This window comes from Enhydra lutris, unplaced genomic scaffold, assembly GCF_002288905.1.
Source record: "Enhydra lutris kenyoni isolate GAN:26980312 unplaced genomic scaffold, ASM228890v2 scaffoldscaffold24, whole genome shotgun sequence".
Taxonomy (NCBI): domain Eukaryota; kingdom Metazoa; phylum Chordata; class Mammalia; order Carnivora; family Mustelidae; genus Enhydra; species Enhydra lutris.
Window position 1 is genome coordinate 16552224 of NW_019154108.1, and position 22042 is coordinate 16574265.

Here is a 22042-nt window from a genome sequence, read left to right on the forward strand (position 1 = left end):
TCAAAGGATTTTTGACAAGGGTTCCAAGGCCATTCAATGGGGAAAAGACATTTCAACAAATGATGCTGAGAAAACAGACCACCATATGCAAAAAAATGAAGCTGGACCCCTACCTTAGGCCATATACAAACACTGACTCAAGATGGGTCGAAGACTAACATATGATCTAAAATTATAAAACTCTTAAACATAGGGGAAAAAGCTTTAAAATACTGAATTCGGCAATGATTTCTTGCATATGATACCAAAAGCACAGGCAACAAAAGAAAAAATAGGTAAGGCGGACTTCATCAAAATTTAAAACTATTGTGCATAAAAGGACACTATCAATACAGTCAAAGACAATTCACAGGATGGGAGAAAATATTTGCAAATCGTGTATCAGACAAGGGATTGACATTCAGAATATATAAGGAATTTCTACAACCTAAAAAAATACAAACAACTCAATTTAAAAATGGGCAAAGGATACAAACAAGATATACAAATGGCCAATAAACAAATGAAAAGATGTTCAACATCACCAGTCATCAGAGAAATGCATATTAAAACCACAGGGAGATACCACTTCACACTCAGTAAGATGCCTATTATCACAAATACAGAAAATAACAAGTGTTGGTAAAGATGTGAAGAAATTCGAACACTTGTGCATGGCTGATGGGAACGTGTAATGGTGTAGCCACTGTGGAAAATGCTACAGTGATTCCTCAAAATATTCAACAAAGAATAACCATATGATCGAGCAATTCTACTTCTGGTTATGCACTAAAAAGAAGTGAAAGCAAGGACTCAAATAAACAGTTGTTACCTATGCTCATAGGAGGATTCATCATAATAGTGAAAAGGAGAAAGCAACCCAAGTGTCTAGAGATGGATATTTGGATAAACAAAATGTGGTATATACATATAATGATATATTATCTAGTTTTTCAAAGAAAGGAAATTATTTTATTTTTTAAATTTTAAATTTTTTTATTTATTTGAGAGTGAGCAAGAGGGAGCACGAGCGGGGGAGGGGAGGAGGAGGAGCAGGGGAGGAGCGAAGGGAGAAGTAGAAGCAGACTTCTCCCAAAGGGAGCCTGATGTGGGGCTTGACTTTCTGGGTCCCTGGGATCAGGACCCATGCTGAAGGCAGACGCTTAATGAACTAAGCCACTCAGGCAGGTGCCCCTAAAAAGGAAGGAGATCCTGACACATGCTACCAACACGGATGATCCCTGAAAATATTATGAAGGTGTAAAGTAGAATTGTGGTTGCCAGGAGCTGGGGGAATGGGGAGTTAGTTAGGAATTCAGAATTTCAGTTGGGAAAGAAGAAAAAGTTCTGGAGATGAATGGTGGTGATGACTGAACAATTTAAACATACTTAATGCCACAGAACTGCACACTTAAAAATGGTTAAAATGGTAGATTTTATGTTATGTATATTTCACTACAATAAAAACAAAAAGGAAAGAAAACATAAGGGTAAATCTTAATGACCTTATATTTATTTGACAATGGTTTCTTAGGTATGACACCAAGAGCACAACCAACAAAAGAAAAAATAGATAAACTGAACTTAAAATTAAAAACCTAAAAAACAAAAAAACAAAACAAAACAAAAAAAACCTGTGCACCAAAAGATACTATCAAAAAGTGAAAAGAGGGATGCCTGGGTGGCTCAGTTGGTTAAGCGGCTGCCTTCGGCTCAGGTCATGATCCCAGCGTCCTGGGATCGAGTCCCACATCAGGCTCCTTGCTCAGCAGGGAGCCTGCTTCTCCCTCTGCCTTTGCCTCTGCCTGCCATTCTATCTGCCTGTGCTCACTCTTGCTCTCTCTCTCTGACAAATAAATAAAATCTTAAAAAAAAAAAAAAAGTGAAAAGAACTCTCAGAAAGGGTGAAGATACCTGCAAATCATGTGTCTGACAATGGACTACTATCCAGAGTACATAAAGTACATAAGTTACATCTTAACAACAAAAAGACAAACAAGTCAATTTAAAAAGGGGTGAAAGACTTGAATACACATTTCTCCAAAGGAGATACAGACTTTGTTAATAAGTACATGAAAAGATACCAACAGCACCAGTTGTTAAGGAAATGCAAATCAAAATCAAGCAAGATGTGGTAACACTTTGCCCCCAGTATAATGCCTATTAAAAAAGAAAAATAAATTGGGCAAAACAGTGGAGAAATTAGAACCCTCATGCATTGCTGGTAGGACTGTAAAATGGTGTGATTCCTGTGGAAATAGTTTGGAGGTTCCTTTTCAAAAACATCAAATTACTATACAACTCCAAAAGTCTACTCTTAGGTACAGAACCAAGAAAACAGAAAACAAGTGTTCAAACAAAAACACATACAAGAATTGCTCACAGCAACTATTCACAACTGCCAAAAAACAAAATTACTCAACTGTTCATCAACTGATGAAATGATAAACAACATGAGGTATATCTGTACAAAAGTATAATATTTAGCCATAAAAAAAGAATGAAGTACTGTTACATGCTACATGGATGAACCTTGAAAACATTATGCCAAGTGAAAGAAGCCACTGATTAGGGGCGCCTGGGTGGCTCAGAGGGTTAAGCCTCTGCCTTCGGCTCAGGTCATGATCTCAGGGTCCTGGGACAGAGCCGTGCATTGGGCACTCTGCTCAGCAGGGAGCCTGCTTCCCCCTCTCTCTGCCTGCCTCTCTGCCTACTTGTGATCTCTGTCTGTCAAATAAATAAATAAAATTAAAAAAAAAAAAAAAAAGAAGCCATTGATTAGATTCCATTTATATGAAATATCCAGAATATGCAAATCCACCGAAACAGAAAGCAGATTAGTTGTTGCCAAGGTCTGTGATAGGGGGAAATAGGAGGTGACTGCTTAGCAAATACAAGGTTTCTTTCTGGGGTAATGAAAATGCGACGGTCACACAACACTATTAACTGTATGAATGTCAATGAACTATACACTTTAAAGTGGTTAATACAGTGAATTTTCTGTTGCGTGAATTTTACCTCCATTTTTTAAAAAAGCTCCCCCTCTTCATCAGTCTTACCTGACAGTTAATATCAGCTCTATACTGTAGCAGGACTGTAACTAGTTCTTTATGTCCTCGATCACATGCCCAATGGAGTAGAGCTCTGCCCTAAAAACACAAAAAAAGAAATGAATTTGTTATTCCTGTTACGAGGCCAAGTAAAACACACTTCCCTCTGACAACCATCAGTTTGATCTGTATATATTTATAGATCTGATTCTGCTTTTCTTTTATTTATTTTATTTTTTAGATTCCACATATGAGTGAAATCATATGGTGTTCGTCTTTATTAGTCCGATTTATTTCACTTAGCATAATATCCTCTAGGTCCATTCATATTGTCTTGCCAAATGGCAAAATCTCATCATTTTTTACAAGAGCGTAATAATTGTACACACATTTGTGTGTGGGGGGGTTGTGTATACATACGGCTATATCACAACTTCTTTATCCATTTATCTATCAATAGACACTTAGGCTGCTTTTGTATCTTGGCTACTGTATGTAATTTTGTAATAGACAGAGGGGTGCACTTATCTTTTCAAATTAGTGTTTTTGTTTTGAGTAAGTATCCAGTAGCAAAATTATCGGATCCTACAGTACTTGAGGGAGGGGAGGTAGAATCATATAGTATTTCTATTTTGTTAAAGATTTTACTTATTTATTTATTTGAGAGAGAGAGAGAGAGAAAGAGCGAGCATGAACAGGGGGAGAGGCAGAGAAAGAGAGAGAAGCAGATTCCCTTGCTGAGCAGAGAGCCTGATGTGGAGCTTAATCCTAGGACCCTGGGATCATGACCTGAGCCAAAGACAGACTCTGAACTGACTGGGCCACCCAGGTGCCCCAAGTATTTCTATTTCTAATTTTTTAAGGAACCTCCATACTATTTTCCACAGTGTCTGCACCAATTCAGGTTCCATTCATCTATGTGCCTATTTTCTGCAAACACCATACTGCTCTGATGACTACAGCTTTATAGGGTTACCTTGAAATCTGGAATTATGATACCTACAGCCTTTTCTTTCTCAAGATTGCTTTGGCTATTCAGGCTCTTTTGTGGTTCCATACAAACTTTAGGATTATTTGTTCTTGTTCTGTGAAAAACGCTGTTGGTGTCTTGATAGGGATTACAGTGAATCTGTAGATTGCTTTCAACAGTATGAACAATTTAACAGTATTGGTTCTTTCAATCCACAAGCAGGGAATATCTTTCCATTTGTTTGTGTTGTCTTTAATTTCTTTCATCAGTGTTTTATAGTTTTTAGAGTACAGGTCTCTCACCTCCTTGATTAAGTTTATTCCTAGGTAATTCTGTTGTTTCTGGATGGAACGTTCTATATTTATCTGTTATATCCATCTGGTATAATGTGTCACTCAACAATAGTGTTTCTTTATTCATTTTCTGCCTAAATTTATCCACTGATGTAAGTGGGATGTTAAATTCCCTACTATTACTGAATTACCATCAATTTCTCTCTTTATGTATATATTTAGGTGCTCCAGTGTATCTTCTTGTTGGATTGATCTCTTTATCATTATGTAATGCCCTTCTTTGTCTCTTGCTACAGTGTTTTTTTTTTTTTTTTAAAGATTTTATTTATTCATTTGAGAGAGAGAGAGAGACTGAGAGAACACAAGCAGGGGGAGAGGCAGAGGGAGAGGGAGCAGCAGATTCCCTACTGAGCTGGAAGCCGAACATGGGGCTCTATTCCAGGACCTGAAGATAATGACCTGAGCCAAAGGCAGACGCCCAACAATCTGAGCCACCCAGGTGCCCCTACAGTGTTTGTTTTAAAGCCTATTTTGTCTGATATAAGTATTGCTACCCCAGCTTGTTTCTTGCTTCCATTTTTACAGTACATGTTTTTCCATCTTTTCACTTTCAGCCTGTATGTGTCTTTAGACCTGAAGTGAGTCTCTTGAAGGCAACATATAGATGGGTCTTTTTTATCCATTCTGCCACCCAGTATCTTTTGATTGTAGCATTTAGGCCATTCAAGTAATTTTTAGTAGGTATGTACTAAAAGATACAATGTTTTAAGAAAGACAAAGTAATATGTAAAACTGTAGGTTAATTATTCTAAAACTAGTTGATATAAAATGCTCCATGGATGGGGCGCCTGGGTGGCTCAGTGGGTTAAACCTCTGCCTTCGGCTCAGGTCATGGTCTCAGGGTCCTGGGCTCAAGCCCTGCATGGGGCTCTCTGCTCAGCAGGGATCCTGCTTCCTCCTCTCTCTCTGCCTACTTGTGATCTCTCTCTGTCAAATAAATTTTTTTTTTTAAATTTTTAAAAATGCTCTATAGGAAAGGGAATAGACTTTTCTAAATCAACTGGAAATCCTGAGTTCTACTTCTGGAATCCATTATGTACTAGCCCAGTGACTTACTTCAGATTGATCCAATTCTTCACCTACAGAGTGAAGAAAAGGATAATACTGACAGCCGTAATACCAACAGTATTTGTTGAATGAATGAACTATAAGATAATGCATTTTTAATTTTAAAGTACTTTATAAATGTAAAATATAGTTTTCTTAAATTATCATGTTCACTTCTTCTGGTGAAAGAAATCTTTTTTTGTTTTTTTAAAGATTTTATTTATTTATTTGACAGAGAGAGGGAACGTGAGCAGAGGGAGTGAGAGAGGGTGAAGCAGGCTTCCCGCAGAGCAGACCCTGTGATCATGACCTGAGCTGAAGGCAGATGCTTAATGACTGAGCCACCAGGTGCCCTGGTGAAAGAAATCTTACGGGTATTTAAACTTAGGTAGAAATCACAATCAGTGTATCTAAATTAACTCATATAGTCCTTACAATGTAAGAGAATTAAGTCAGTTTGAAACTAAGCATTGCCTGTTAATATCCCAAATTTATACTCTGAAATATCTAAAAAAACACTAATAAAATCTGCTAATATCTATCTTCAAATGTTACACTTGCAAAACAGAATAGATGACTGTTAGGAGTCAAAGTACTAAATATGAAACATTTAACCACTGTCTACCAAAGACTCACAGTTACCATCAACATGTTAATTCTATTTTCCACTTCCAGAAAATCTTGATTTAGTTAATTAAAGAAGCTCACTTGGTCCAAACAATAAAAAAATACCCCAGAAGCCAAGGACTTTTCTGAAGAAATGAGTGGTGTACAGTTTAAGCCTACTTTTTGAGGGTAGATGTGACGTTGTCATTTTTAAAGAATGGAATGCTTTTCTACATTAAGTTGAAATCCCTACTTTATGTCATTTTAGAAAAGATTTCAGAAGATATAAGCAGGGACACAAAGATGGTTTTAAAGTAAAAAGCACTTTTCAAGAAAGCTTTTCTAAACCCACTTTATACTCTTTATCTTTCAGAATCTCTTCATGCACCTATAAGTTCAACTAATTAAACCAGGATTTATTCTTGAAGAAAACAAGAAAGAAACAAAGACAATCTCTTCCCTACAAATTATTCTTCTCTTTTTCTTCCATTTGCTCAATTTATTTACTTATGAATATGTTTTCCCACAGGCTTACATAAAATCGAAAGAGGAAGAAAAGCAGAAAATTTTAAAATGTGGGTAGATTCTTTACAATTTGTTATAGCAGCAAAACTATTTTGTTCAGAGCCCACTAAGAATATCTTTTAATGGAGAGAGTTCTAAAACTCAAGTAAAAAATGTGTTGTTGAGTGGAGAAAAGAGTTTCCCATGTTAAAATTTCTGTAGCTCTAATGTGTATTGACCTGCTGTTACAAAGGCACAAATTCCAAAACCCTTCATACAGACAATCAGATATTGTAATAGGATTCTTGGGGAAAATACCAATGTATAAAATATTCTATAGTTCTATTTAACTGTTTCACAGATTTCACATTAAAAGAATCAGGATTTCAAAGTCCCTATCTTTTCTCATTCTAATTTTAAGTGTATATTTTATGGTTATTAAGTTAAACTATTAACAAGAATTACTACATAGTTAAAATGATGTGTGATATACTTACACGGGGGCACCTACCAAAGTATCTAACAGTTAAGTAAGAAAACATACTATTAATATATCTAATACTTTTACTTCAAAATGTACAGATAATTTCTACTTCTCAACCAGGTTCCTGATTTCTCCTTAGGTTTAACCCAATAGGGTTATATTGATTAATGCTAAAATATAAATCCTTAGCTGTTGCGATGGGAAAGCAGACAAGCAACACATTTTACTGTTAATGGGAGTTATATTTTAAATTTCCCATATGTGGTGCCAAAAATTTACTTTAGGGGAAACACCTATGACTGGACCTCAGTACTGATTTCTACTGTAGATATATTTTCCAGAGCGGTAGCACTAGTCTAGCAATGTTTTAAGGAGGATGATGTGTTCTCAGACATGAACACTACGCTTTTTAATACGTTTTTTGACCTGTGATGTAATTAATTTTTGTAACACATTATTTTAATGGTACACTAATTAACCTTGAATTAGAATGAATTCTCTGACAATGACTTTCTGTAGAAGTGCTAAAGATATCTACATTAAGACCACCGAATGATTAATATTTTTACACAGTATTAAGAAGCTCAAAACAAGAGCAAGATTAAACATACTTGTAAATAAACAAAGATAAAATAAATCAGGCTTTGGAATTTTGCTTTCAAAATGTTCTACACTTAAATGAAGAAAGACCAGCACAACCAGGTGTCTGAATGTGGTAACTATTTACTTCAAATTATAAAGTTCCTGTGAACATGCTCTAATTCAAGATTATTAATTCAAGTAATAACATAATCAGTAACTTGCAGAGATGCTATCCTCATAACCATTCAGGATAAAACTAGGAAGTAAACACCTGTGTTTTCTTTCTTTTCTCTTTGTTAACCAGAAACATATCTCAAACAATACAATGCAATTACTACATTATTTTGGATACAGGATTTCATAATCTCTCCTCTAAAAGAAAAACCATTAATTAGGTACACACTATAGTTTCTTAAGGGCTATCCAAATTCATGAAGTAGTTCATCTATTTTTTATATAATTGCTTTATTTTCTATGAATGATAAAATCTCCTACAAATTTTCAAGTTAAATATATTTTTACTATACCACAAAAGCTCACAATTCTTTGTTTCTAGTTTTAACAACTTTCCTGAAAAAATATCCTACAAGTATTTAGGAGATTAGGGGGGAAAACCATTATTAAAAGGAATCCTTGGCCACAAGGAAACTAAGAAGCACTATTTGGAGGGATCTAGATAAATTCTGGAATTCAAATACAGCGAAATCACAGGGGGTAAAAAAGAGTTCTCATCTGTTAACCAAGAGTGCATATACTGTCCTACCTCAGACAGATGAATGACTCTTAAGTGCTTTGAAAGTGCAGGGTGGCTGCTAACCTATTAAGTGGTATTACTTTCATACCTTCTGAAAATACAGAGCAGGTCTTAATATCTTAAATGCTCCTTTGATATCCTTACTTACTTACTTGTCCTTATACCTGTAGAATTTTTTAAAACTAGATTTTCTCCTGATACCACAAATTAAATGAAAAGAGAATGCGTTACAAAATGAGTCTTAATGTTCCTATGGTATTCTGAGAACACATACAAGCATACACCATCAGGACAGTAGACAAAAACATAGCAAAATTAGGATATTTAAATCTAGGAGAGTTGTCATCTTGCCACTCTGTGCAAAAGAAATATACTGAAAACAGACTGACTTGAATTTCTCTGTGTAAAAAAACTGGGTTTAAACTGACCATTGTGATGGAGACTGACTTCAGCTACTGATAACCTTCCACGTATGTCTCCGTCTCCTCTGTCCTATCCATCCTTATCTTCTACCCTTTGCTGCTGCTGCTGCTCGAGCGGCTGACTACAGGGACAACTCTATCACCTTCAGCACCAGGAACTACAGAATGCCTCCTACTCACACCTCCCTCTCAAAGGCGAACCAACAATGTTGTTTCAAAAATGTAAAGACAGGATTAGGACTGGGAGGCCGTTTAAGGAGTCTAGATGCACCTAGCATGGAAGGCAGTGGCTCCCTGTGGGAGAGTTTGTTTACTAGCATATTTATTTACTAGCATTAAAGAGAGTACCACATACCAATATGTGTGATACACATTTAAATCAGCAACTACTTGATCTCTTTCACTGTCCAAGACCTAAGGTAAAGAGAAATGATGTTGCTGAGTTATCAGGGCACTGAGAAGCATTTTAAATTTACTACTTAAAAAAAAAATTTCTTCACAAGGAGTTACTAAGCCATAATGTTAGTGACTTCAGGATGAAGAAATAAACAGGGGAGTTATTACCTTATCCTGTATAAAGTAGGTAAAGATAGGTTGCCATGAAAACAGCCCAGGTGTCCCTCACAAGACAATGGATAAATAATGATATATTTATATGATGGAATATTACTCAGTAATATAAAAAAAGGAAGAACTGATTTACAGAACTGAATGAATCTCAAAAACATAATGCTAAATGGAAGAAAACACAGAAAGTACATATTATGATTCCATTTACATAAAGTTCTAGAACATACAAAACCAATCTATAGTAGGAAATTTATAAGAACAATGGTTACCTTTGTGGAATCAGAAGAACGAACCAGCTGTTAAGGGGCAGGATGGAACTTTTTGGGGTGACAGTAATGTTCTCTATCTTACCAGGAGTTTCACTTACATAGGTATATTAATTGAATGTATAGTTAAGATTTGGGCATTTCACTGTATGTAAATTGTTATCTCAAAAGAAAAAACAAACTAGTAGTGAATTCTGGTAAATGATATGATGCTAGAAATGTGCTGTCCGCAAAATAATCTGAAACACATCTAAAACAGGACTGACTGATGGAAGATACACAGATAGATATTAATAAAGCAAGCACAGTAAAAAATTAGTGGTAGAATCTAGGTATATCTAGGGATATAGATGTTCACTGTAAAATTCTTTCAACTTCGCTGTATGCTAAAAATTTTTCATAGTAAAGTGTTGGGAAAAAAAAATCAAACAAAAATTTGTTCCCACATTCATAGCAACATTATTCATAATAGCCAAAATATGAAAGTAATTCAAGTGTCCAAAGACAGATAAACAAAATGTGGTATACGCATACAATGTAATATTATTTTAAAACGGAAGGTAATTCTGACAGATGCAATAACAGATGAATCTGAAGCTGTTACGCTAAGTGGAGTAAGGCACAAAGGACAAATACTTGCGACTCCATTTACATAAGATACCTAAAGTAGTCACATTCATGGAGAAAGAAAGTAGAATGGTGGTTGCCGGGGGTGGGGGGTGGGGGGTGGGAATGAGGGAGGATATGAGGAGCTAGCATTTAATGAGTACAGACTTTTGTTTGGGGAAGAGGAAAAGATTCTATAGATGGATGGTGGTGATAGTTGCACAGCAAAGTGAATATATTTAGTGCCACAGAACTATACAGTTCAAAATGGCTAAAATGGTAAGTTTTATATTATGTATATTTTATCACAATAAAAAATAAAAAGTAAGGTGCCAAAGCTCATCAGATTTAACCTACTTTTACTATTTTCTGATTTTGTATTAAACATGAGCTTCTTATATAAAGTTAGGCGTGATTTTGAAATGGTGCTGGCTACATTAATGCAAATGAGAATAACGTGACAGTTTAGAATGCATTTCCCAGTTATTAGTGTGATTCAATGAGCTCCTTCAAATTACTATTTTAATCAAATAAACAATCAACACATATTCAACTGCGGAAATTTATTTAAGCAAATACTTTTTTTTTTCCTTTCTCAAATCTTAAATAAAAGCATAAATTTAGCCTCAATATAGTGACTCTGAGTCTTAAACCTTTCGTTAGGTTAACACTATCAGTTTCACCAGATTCTGCAGCAGTTTCTCAAGGCAAAAACATGCAAGTTATATTCTGACATGAGCTACAAATTTAAAGCAAAGAAGGGGAAGGGATGCAGAGAAAGGTAACTTCCTCAAAGCATTTGAAAGAATCAACAAACATGGAGAATGGTATGGTAAGTATAACTACAAAACTTGTGTTTTGTTTTTTTTTTTAATAAAACTTTTTTCTGTTATGTGAAATACAATGTCCTAATTACAATATCATCTGAAAACACCATGTAATTTTCTCCAATTAGAATTATGTGTCTTAAGAAAAAAAAAAAAAGAAGAAATACGTGTCTTACTATATTAGTAGTAATTACTTGAATAAAATAAGATATATACCAGGAACTATAGTTATTCATGATAAAATAACTTCATAATGAAATATGAATTATTTAAAAGCATTTTATATATATGTTCATGTGCCGTTGTAGTTACAGATCCAAATATATACATTTCCAGCAATATACGATTGTGTTTATTTCAATATGTGGAAATGCAAGCATATCATTTATGACTATAAATTAAATTTCTACTATGACTTATTTTATGGCTATAATTAAATTTCTTTATGTGCTTATAGCAAATTTTAAGTGCAATAAATGTAATTTTTAGTCATCTAAGGGCAAAACTGAAATTGGGTTGAACTTGCTGGATGAAATTTTAAATAAAGTCATATACAATCCCAAAGAATCCTAGGCAATCAGTAATGAAATCTCTCAAGCTCAAATATCAGCTAGACAGACACAAAGAACTGGATGTCCTTTCAAAACTGTAATTGTCACCCAACTTATTATAGTAGAGAAATGTCTTTTTCTCATAAAGGGGTTAAAAATATTTAGCTAGCAATTTAATTCTGACATTTCATAATTTTAGTCCATCACCAAGGCTTACCAAGTTGTTGTTTTATCTGCTAGAGGTTTAAAAGTCATGAAGCAATACCATTTATTTTATTTAGGATGTTAAGTTTGATTCTAATTTTAAGCTCTCATTTCCCTCATGTTCTTAAATTAATTCACACAAACCCCCGATTAATAATAAAAGGCTGGCCATCAGTATTCAAGGCCCAGCCTGAGATGTCATGGCTGAGAGGGCAGAAATCTGCTTGGAGCAATGAGAGAACCCAACTGAATTCTTGGCGTCTCAGTCTATGAATGTGTAAGCACTTCATCTGTTCCTGGAAACACAATGTTCTGGCAGGCCGGGGTGGGTAAAGGTAGCTGCACGGGTAACAAACTGGAAGACCTGGGAAGCCGCACTACATCAAAGTCACGGAATGACAGAAGCACTACATTTTACAAGTTTCTTTTATCTTTGCAAAAAACCAACCAAACAAACAAAACTGCGTCAGTGTAAGCTATTTGTGTTCTAGACGTTTTATTCCTATCACTGCTGTCCAATGATCTTTGCAAAGGTCATGTGGTAGATTTGGTAAATTTCCAATTTCTTTCATGAAATGCTGCAAACCAGAGAATAACACTAGCAGGGCCAACTGGAAGTTGTATATCCTTCTTAAATCCAAAGGCAAAAAGAACAGTCCCCCAGACCTGCGTTTCCACTTAGCAGTTATGTGTATTTCAGTAAGTGAAAGCAGTCTCTGAATTAGTTCCTGTCTGTAACATGAGGATAGCATTTACCTTACAGGGTTGTTGGGAAGATAGTAAGTGAAAGTACTCTGTAACCTAAAACACACACCATATAAAGTATTATTATTTGAAAGATGGAAAATTCTAATAGGGAACGTCTAGTATATGCACAATATGTTCCAGGGTAAAAGTGACCTTCAAAAGTTAAGTGGACTTCCAATTTCCAATTCCATATATAAGAAGCTTGGAAGTTGCCACTCCTTCCTAACAACAAGCAAAATGCTGAACAGGTTGAAAAATCCACTATTCTTGCTGGATCCATAAGAGAAGTGAAGACATGGGGTGCCTGGGTGGCTCAGTTAATTAAGCGTCTGCCTTCGCCTCAGGTTATGATACCAGGGTCCTGGGTTCCAGTCCTGTATCAGGCTCCCTGCTGGGTGGGGAAGGGAAGAAGCCTGCTTCTCCCTCTGCCCCTCCCCCAACTCGGGCTTATCTCTCTCACTTGTGCATTCTCTCTCTCAAATAAATAAAATTTTTGGAAAAAAAAGAGAGAGAGAGAGGGGAAGACACAAGGCAAACCTTGTGCCCTCAAGACTAGAGAAACAGACAGGTGAACTCAACTTTCTATAGCAGAACTTTATAAGTGAAAACCACCCCAGGAACTGCCAGGCAGAAAAACCTGACTACAACGGACAAAACTGACAAACTGCTAAAGGCTCAGTGTGGACAACTCTGAGAGTTAAAAACTCTAAGGGAATCTACTCCTGGTGGGGAGGCTACACAACATTGCAAGATTTACCTCCAGGAGTTTGGCCAGGTTCCCAAAGTAACTATCAGAGAAAACCCCTCCTGATTCTGAGCCAGAAATGAATCCTTTTGAAATATATGAGTGCACTGTGTTCTTAGTAAGGCCTGCCTTTGGGGAAAACCAGTTAACCAGTGCCTAACCTGCTAGGAGATTATCAGAGCCCACTGACCTGAGGCAAGGGAAATACCCAACTCCAGCCCACTCTAGCCATTCTGTTACATCTAAGCAGGGAGGAAAAAAGACAGAACCACTAGTGGGATTCACAAACCAGACACACAGATTCACTAAAAACTGAGACCTAATCATAGGACGATAGAGCCCTTTGCCTCTTCCACACCTCACCACCATATTACTAAAGAACTATTTACAGCAGTTCCTTTTACCCAGTATGTGATGTGCAGCTATTAGTAAAAATTACAAATTATACCAAGGGTAAAAAATATAATCTGAAGTATCAGACCCAAATATGCAAAGACATTGGAATTATAAGGCTAAGAATTTATAAGAACTATGATTAATATGCCAAAGGCTCTAAGAGATAAAATCGACAGTGTGCAAGAACAGATGGATCACGTAAGCAAAGACATAGAAATTCTAAGGAAGAATCAAAAAGAAATGCTAGAGATTAAAAAAAAAAAACTGTAATAGAAATAAAAAAATGCCTTTGATGGGTTTATTAGTGGCCTGGATATGACTAAGGAAATAATCTTTGAGCTAGAGGATATACCTAACAGAATCCATGAAAACTGAAAATCAAAGAGAATAAAGACTGAAAAAAACCAGAATAGAACACCCAAGAACTGTGGGAAAACAAAAGGTGTGACGTATGCATAATGGGGACACCAGAAGCAGAAGAAACAAGATACAGAAGAAGTATATGAAACAATGACTGGATCTCCCCAAATTAATGCTAGACACCAAGCGACAGATCCAGGAAGCTCAGAAAACACCAAGTAAGATAAATGCCAAAAACAAAACAAAACAAACAAACAAACAAACAAAAAACTGCACCTAGGCATATTGTTTTCAAGCTATAGAAAATGAAAGGCAAAGAAAAATCTTAAAAGAAGCTGGAGAAAAGAAAGGCCTTACTTATAAAGAACAAAGATAAGAATTATATCTAATTTCTCCTCAGAAACTGTGCAAGAGGGGTGCCTGGGTGGCTCAGTCAGTTAAGTTCTGCCTCTTGATTTCAGCTCAGGTCATGATCTTTGGGTGGTGAGATCGAGCCCTCCATCAGGCTCCATGCGCTCAGTGTGGAGCCTGCTTGACATTCTCTCTCTTCCCTCTACTCCTGCCCCCACACCTGCACTCTAAATAAATAAAATCTTTAAAAGAAAGAGAGAAAGATAGAAACCAGGCAAGCAAGAGAGTAGTTTTGAAAAAACTCCACCAACCTAGAATTATGCATCCTGAGAAATTCTCCTTCAAAAACACAGGAGAAACAGATGTTCTCAAACAAAGATTGAAGAAATCCATTGCCAGCAGAACTTGCATAAAATGTTAAAAGAAGTTCTTTAGAGAGAAGGAAAATAATACTTGTCAGAAACTTCGATCTACGTAAGAAAAGAAGAACAGAGAAGAAGGAATAAGTGAGGGCAAAATAAAAACTTCGTTTTTCTTATTTTTTCACTGATCTAACAGATAACAGTTTGTTCAAAATAACAGCAGCACTGTGCTCAATTGTGTATGCTTATATGTAAGTGCAATGAATGACAGCAAAGATACAAGGAACTAGAGGGATAAATTAAGATTATTTTATTATTATCTTATAAGGTAACTATTCATGAAATGGTATCATGTTATCATGATAATAGAAAGAGACTTGGGTTAGTTTTAAATGTATATTGCAAACTCCAGAGCAACCACTAAAAAAATGGTTAAAAAAAAAAAGGAGGCCTAACTGATAAGCTAAGAAAGGAGAGAAAATGGAATCCTATTAAATCCTCAATTAAAACCACAAAAAGTGGAAAAAGAGAAGACAAAAATAGGAACAAAGAACAAGTGTAACAAATAGAAAACAGTAACAGAAATGATAGATACTAATCCAACTGTATCAATAATCACTTTGAAAGTCAGTGGTCTAAATACAACAGTTAAAAGACAGATTGTCTCAGTGGATTAAAAACATGATCCCACTATACTATGTCTATAAGAAACCCCCTTTAAATATAATGACACATATAGAGTAAAAGTAAATGTTTGGAGAAAAATATACCACGCTAATGAAAAGATAAGAAAAAGATCAATGGTTGGAGCAGAGCAGGGAGTATAACTAGGCAGAGCACATAGGATTTTAAGGGCAGTGAAAATATTCTGTATGATATTAAAATGATGGATAGATATTCTACATTTGTCCAAACATACACCAAGAGTCAACCCTAAGGTAAACTATAGACTTTGGGTGATTACGAGTATCAGTGTAGGTTCATCCTTGGTAAAAAATGTACCATTGTGGTGAGTGATGTTAATAATGGGGTTGGCTATACGCATGTAGGGGGTAGGGAGGTATATGGGAAGGAAGTCTCTGCACCTTCCTCTCATTTTATTGTAAACCTAAAACTTCTCTAAAAAAATTAAGCCTTTGAAAAAAAAAAGAGTCAGGGCGCCTGGGTGGCTTAGTTGGCTGGGTGTCTGACGCTTGGTTTCAGCTGGGGTCATGATCTTAGGGTCATGGGCTTGAGCCCTGAGCTGGGCTCCCAGTGGGGAGTCTGCTTATCACTCTCCCTCCCACACTGCCCTCCCCCTGCACACATGCATATACTCCCTCTTTCTCTAAAATAAATAGATGAGTGGAAATCTTAGAGAGTTAAGTGATCTTCATTCATTTCTTCATATTATCACATTCATATTATTCATTAAAAATAATCAAGATAGCTAAAATTTATTGAGTGCTTGTTATGTGTGTGTCAGGTATTGTTTAAGTGCTTTATATATATTAACTGATTTAATCCTCAAAACAATGCTGACATAGGTACTACGATAATCCCCATTGTATACACACGGAAAATGAGACATAAAATAAACCTGACAAACGTCATATAGCTAGGAAGTGACAGTGCAAAGATTTGAACCTATGTAGTCTAGCTCATCACAATTACACTGCTTCTCTTTTTCTTTTTAAAGATTTATTTATTTATATTGGAGAGCAAGAGCAAGAGAGAGCGAGAGAGAGAGAGAGAGAGAGCGCACGTGCGAGCAAGCGCACAAGTGGGGGGGCAGGGAGAGGGAGAGAGAGAATCTCAAGCAGACTCTTCACTAAGCACAGAGCCCGACGTGGGGCTCGATCTCATGACTCCAAGATCTCAACCTGAGCTGAAACCAAGAGTCAGACACTCAACCAACTGTGCCACCCAGACACCCCTATAAATTTACTGCTCCTACTTATTCATTCATTTAATCATTCATTAGTTTGTCAAATATTTATTGGGCATATGGAATATGCCCCAAACTCTAACTGAAACATTTTTAACATGGAAGATCTCAAAATATTTACCTTTCTCAGGAAGCTACTAGAGGAAATGCTCCATCAAAACCAGGAAACAAATAAAAAAGGAAGCTACTGGAAGAGACACTCATCTAAACAAGGAAGTAAACAATAAAAGACTTGGGATCCAGGAAACAGAAGACTCCAGGAGAGAAGGGAAGGGTATTCTTAAGATAGTGGTAAAGCGTAATCCCAGGATGGCATCTATACAGCAAGCCTAGAGAGCACCCAGTTGAGATCAGAGAAAAAGGAAGGAGAACTCCAGAAGGGGTATCGCTAAAACGGTATGGGATTGATTACCTGATGTGCGTGACTGCACAGAGAAGACCTCCGCTGGGCAATTTGAGGAAAGATTTAATGATAGAAACATAGAAGATATAAAAACAAAAAAAGAAGCAATGATTAGCCTTTAGAAAAACAGAATGTTGTACTATGGCATGTAGATTATACTATTCATAATTATATAATTATTTATTTCCTTCCCATCTGTGCATTGCTTCCCTGTCATCAGAAAAGGTGTCCTACCACCCAGTTTGGCTTCGTGGCTTGTTTTGGCCGAAGGAATGTGAGTAGATACGACACATGCCACATCTACGCAACAGCTTTAAATGTATTTGTGGGGTCTGATTCTGTCTGTCCTTAGTTCTGCCCCAGTGTCTATCCACATCTCAGAATGAGAAGATACATGAAATTGAAATGAACTGAGCCCAAACAACGCTAGCTAACATAGCAGACAGAGCCCGATACAAAACCCTCCTGAAATGTGAGCAAGAAATAGATGTAGTTATTAGCCACTGAAATGTGGCTAACCACAAAAGCTGACTAGTACACACAGTACACCTAAGCTCAGCAATGTGCATAATTTACATAGAAACAATAATATAACTATTTTATACCTACATTATAATTACTTATAAAATAATAATAATATTTTAACATTGATTCTGTAGAGATTCAATCAGAAAATGAAACTAAATGTTGTGATATAACTGTTAGGGGGGCGGGAAGAGGAGAGAGGAATACAAGTAAAACAGCTAAATCCTAATATAGCAGAAAAGAAAATCAATAATGGTTAAAGTTGGAAAATCAAGAGATACATGCATGCTATTTAGAAATATGCAGGTAAATTGCAAAAGAAACAATGAAAAAAACTGAAAGTTTTTGCCTCAAGGGAGCTAGAATCAATGTGAGAAGGATTCAGGTAAGGGAATACTTTTTTGTCAGAGGATTTATAGTACTGATTTTTGTTGAACTACCTACATGTTTTAATTTTATAAAAATCTTAACTCCCAAGTACAAAAACAAAAAATAACAAAATCAAGGGAAGCAGTTACACCTGATTTACTGGGTGGGGGGGGAAGTATTCTAATCCCAAAAGGCAAAAAAACACCCTAGTTGGATCAAAAGACCTGGTTTTATTATTTCCCAACCTGGCTTTTACTTTTCTCTAGCTACATCTTTCTTAGCTGTTTGTTTCATTACTTAGGGGAGAACAAACATATTACTGGTCCCTCTATACTACAGAATTATAGTCTTTCCCAATATCATTGACAATATATTACAAGAAAGACACTACCTAACAATTAGATAATATTAAAGGCTAGCCTGTATAAAGAGCTGTCAATATGTACACTGATTTATCTACTTTACACATTATCTATGATCACTGCATGTCTTCTTCCTATTAATTGTTACCTTTCAGTCATTTTGATCATCTTTCATTGCATTATTAAAGAATGAGTAAAATGAGTAAAACTCAGTTAGTAAATTTTGCTCCCTATTTAACAACTATAATCCAGGACAGTTTAAACTCAATATATGAACAGTTTTATTCACAAAACAAATAAATTAAAAAGCAATATATTTTAGAAAATAATTTAGTATAGAATCCCTTTACATGGCAGGCCCACATTTAAATGAATGGATTTACCAGGGTGCTTGGGTAGCTTAGTTGGGCGGACTCTCGATTTCAGCTCAGGTCATGATTCAGGGTTGTGAGATCAAGCCCCACATCAGGATCTGAGCTGGGTGTGGAGCCTGCTTCAGAGTGTCTCCCTCTGCCCCTCCCTTCCCCATCCCATCTGTCTCTCTTCCTATCTTCAAAAAAAAAAAAAAAAAAAAAAGAAAAGAAAAAGAAAGAAAGAAAGAAAAAAGAGAATGGATTTATCAAAATTCTGACACACTGTTTTCTAGAAATATATTTACTGAGAAAGGACAATATATCTATTTGAAGTGTAATGACAGAAGACACCAAAACTATTTATAAATATTTTAAAATTACCTATAGATTTCACTTAATAGGTTAACAGTCTCTCCCTGTATTGTGAAGAAACAGAAGTTACTGGACCGCAGCAAGTTTTAGCTAGTAACTTACACAATATCAACAGATGGATGGATATATACACAGAAAGTATCTTAACTGGGAAACACCATTTCATATAAATATTCTGATACAATCTTAACCATACTATACTTTGAGTTGTAGTTCATAGGCCATTTCGAAAAGAAGCACTGGGGTAGAACAACAAAGCATAAGAAAATAATTAAGGCATGTTTTCCATACCTCTTCATCTTTCATATTCACATCCACATTTTTCGATTTGATGACTTTGGTTACATGGTCAATGTTGTTTTCCCTGCAGTAATCAAATACGTTTTTGTCTTCTTCCCTAATTAGAGTAAAAATAAAAAGTGTCTCACTAGGTAATACATAAAAGTTACATATTTTTAACACAACCTGTTTACTGCTGACAAACATCAATGGAATCTGTTTTCATAAAGAATTTTATATGAAAAAAAAAAAAAGAATTTTATATGAATAATAATGGATTTTCCCTAAGACATAATATATCCATTCTCTAAAGACTAAAGTTCTTAGCAACTATAATAGGGAAAAGTTTCATCTACTTTAACAAGTTACACCAGTATAATGATATAACACCTTGAGGAGATTTTCTCAGCCCTCTTTCTCTCTGCAGGTCCTTCTACATGCTGACAAGCACACATTTCCTGACTCAGAGTTTTCAATAGTAGCACTGCAGTAATGAGGTTATTTGCTATTGTCTTTACAGAGGTCTCAAAAGAACAGGACACAGCTTACTACCTGTCTTACAGGATAACATAACAAGTTGGTTGCTACCCAGGATGAAAGTGTGCATGCGTGTGTGTGTGTGTATACACACAAATATATACACACACACACACACACACATACACTAATGTAATTTTCTTAAAGACAGAAAGCAATTTTCTTAAGGGAAAGACAGAGCATCACAAAATTCAGAAATCTTTCATGCAGTATTAGAAACAAAGACTAGGAACAAAAACTGGGATGCATATTATACCCAGCACTATTCTAAGTAAATTGGTGGACTAAATTCATTCACTCTTATCCAACAACTTCACAAAGAAAAAGGTAAAAAGAGATTACATGACCTGCCAAATGGCATCACATTTATTACAGGTAAAACAAGAGCTAGAATTCACTCAGGTCAACTGATTTTGTATATAGTACTTTTTTTTTTTTTATCATATCAAGCTACATCTCGACTAGTCAGCTGGTCTATTCTAAAATCTAATGCAGAAGTTCTTAACATGAGGTCTATGAGTTCTCCAACACAGTACACAGAATTGTATAAATGTGTATGCATTTTTCTCAGTGTGTTGTGTGTATGTGGGGGTATGGGAGCTTCAATGAAGAGTCTCAAAAAAATCACTAATTCCCAAAAGGATAAGTAATTTGAAATATTATCAATGAAACTGTTCTATATGTTGACTACATTTTCTGGACAGGCATATAAGAATGAAATCTGAGTTCCAAAAACTATACTAGTATGTTTTATAACCTGCGGGGCCATAGGTTCCATCCACCAAAAATGAAAGCAACTGGCCTTAGGAGTCCTTCTATCTTAAAAACCAATTTAAATACTTTATACCCTATAAAAAGCTATTTTCACTCAGAGGTAATTAAGTTAAAACACTCTACTCTGGCATTAACCATCTAAGCCTTCCTTATGCATGTGATGTATTTAATTGAGCGCCTACTACATGCAAGACACTGCACAAGACTGTTGATGACATAAGGATAAACAAGAAACTTTATGTTCGATACATGTAGAGTACAGCTGGGATTAGAAAATCTATATACGATTAACATAAGGTAAGGACAATTTTTTAAAAGGCCTGTAAGAGTACAGAGTTCAGAGAAAATGAGGTAGACATCCAGGAAGAAACAGGTTTAAAAGGAATATGAAAAGGAATATAAAAAGGTCCATTTTGCAGAGGAGAAAAATGCTCTTCCAGATCATTACTCTGAAAGAAAACAGAGAAGTCTGAGGCCAAGATCCTGGAATGGAGAAGTATGACTTTTAAAATTAAGGCTGTATGTAATACCATTTTAGCTATACTTAGCTCTCACAGAAAACACTGTTTCTGTGAAAGTGTATTAACAATTCTGACTTGGGAATAATAGGGACCCACTATTTTCATCGAATCCAGTAAGAAAGGCCCCTCTAATTCAAGAGGCAGCAACTCTAACCGCGAGAGAAAGGACTGTATCATTTTGAATCATAACCAAAAATGCACTACTCCGCGGTTGTTTCGAACTTGAAAACAATGGAGAACTGGTGGTGGGGCACAGGAAGGAAGGTAAAGAGGATCCCTAGGATGCAGGTTACCTGTACCCCGTAATGCATAAGGGTTATTCATAGATGGAGAGGACCTTTCTCAATCTCTGAAGTCTTTCTTCCTGAACCCCAAATGTGTATGTATACTTAGGCCTTCACCAGTAAAAGAGGAAATACAGTACAAAATTATTTAAATTTTTATTTACTATATTTTATACTTTCAATGTTTATTATGCATCACTCATATAAATTACTTTTGTTGGGGCGTGTTTTGGAGGGCAGGGGTGTTTTTTTCATCTGAACACCAGTTCGTTATCTGCTGTTTATCGCCACAAAATCCGTCAGGCACATAGAGGACTTACAAAATGCTTATAGGTACAATATACAATGTAAATTAAATATCACAAAGAAGTTGAGTAAAATCACCACAAATGTGCCACAAAGCTAAGTGACAAAGACAAAAAAGAAAAGTGGGCTTAGTTAGTTGGGCTTATTTAGTCAGTTGCTAAGAGTTATCCCCACTGGCAGATGGACAGTATTACTCGCCAGCAACCAAGCTGTCTTTATACAATGCCACCACCTAGTGTCCAAAATGGAGAAACATCTGGAGCAACATCTTTCCACATCTCTTTTCTTGCTTCC

General features: G+C 35.9%; 1 protein-coding gene across 3 annotated transcripts in view; it reads right to left on the minus strand.

The window, feature by feature from the left end:
• Positions 1-22042, minus strand: part of LOC111150826 (acyl-CoA binding domain containing 6) — a 200649-nt gene that overhangs the window by 93737 nt on the left and 84870 nt on the right. For all 3 annotated transcript variants that reach the window (XM_022508448.1, XM_022508450.1, XM_022508449.1), the window contains exons 5-6: positions 19339-19444; positions 3039-3128 (exon numbers count right to left, since the gene is read on the minus strand). In XM_022508448.1, the coding sequence (XP_022364156.1) occupies positions 3039-3128; positions 19339-19444 (196 nt within the window). The remainder of the gene's footprint in view (positions 1-3038; positions 3129-19338; positions 19445-22042) is intronic.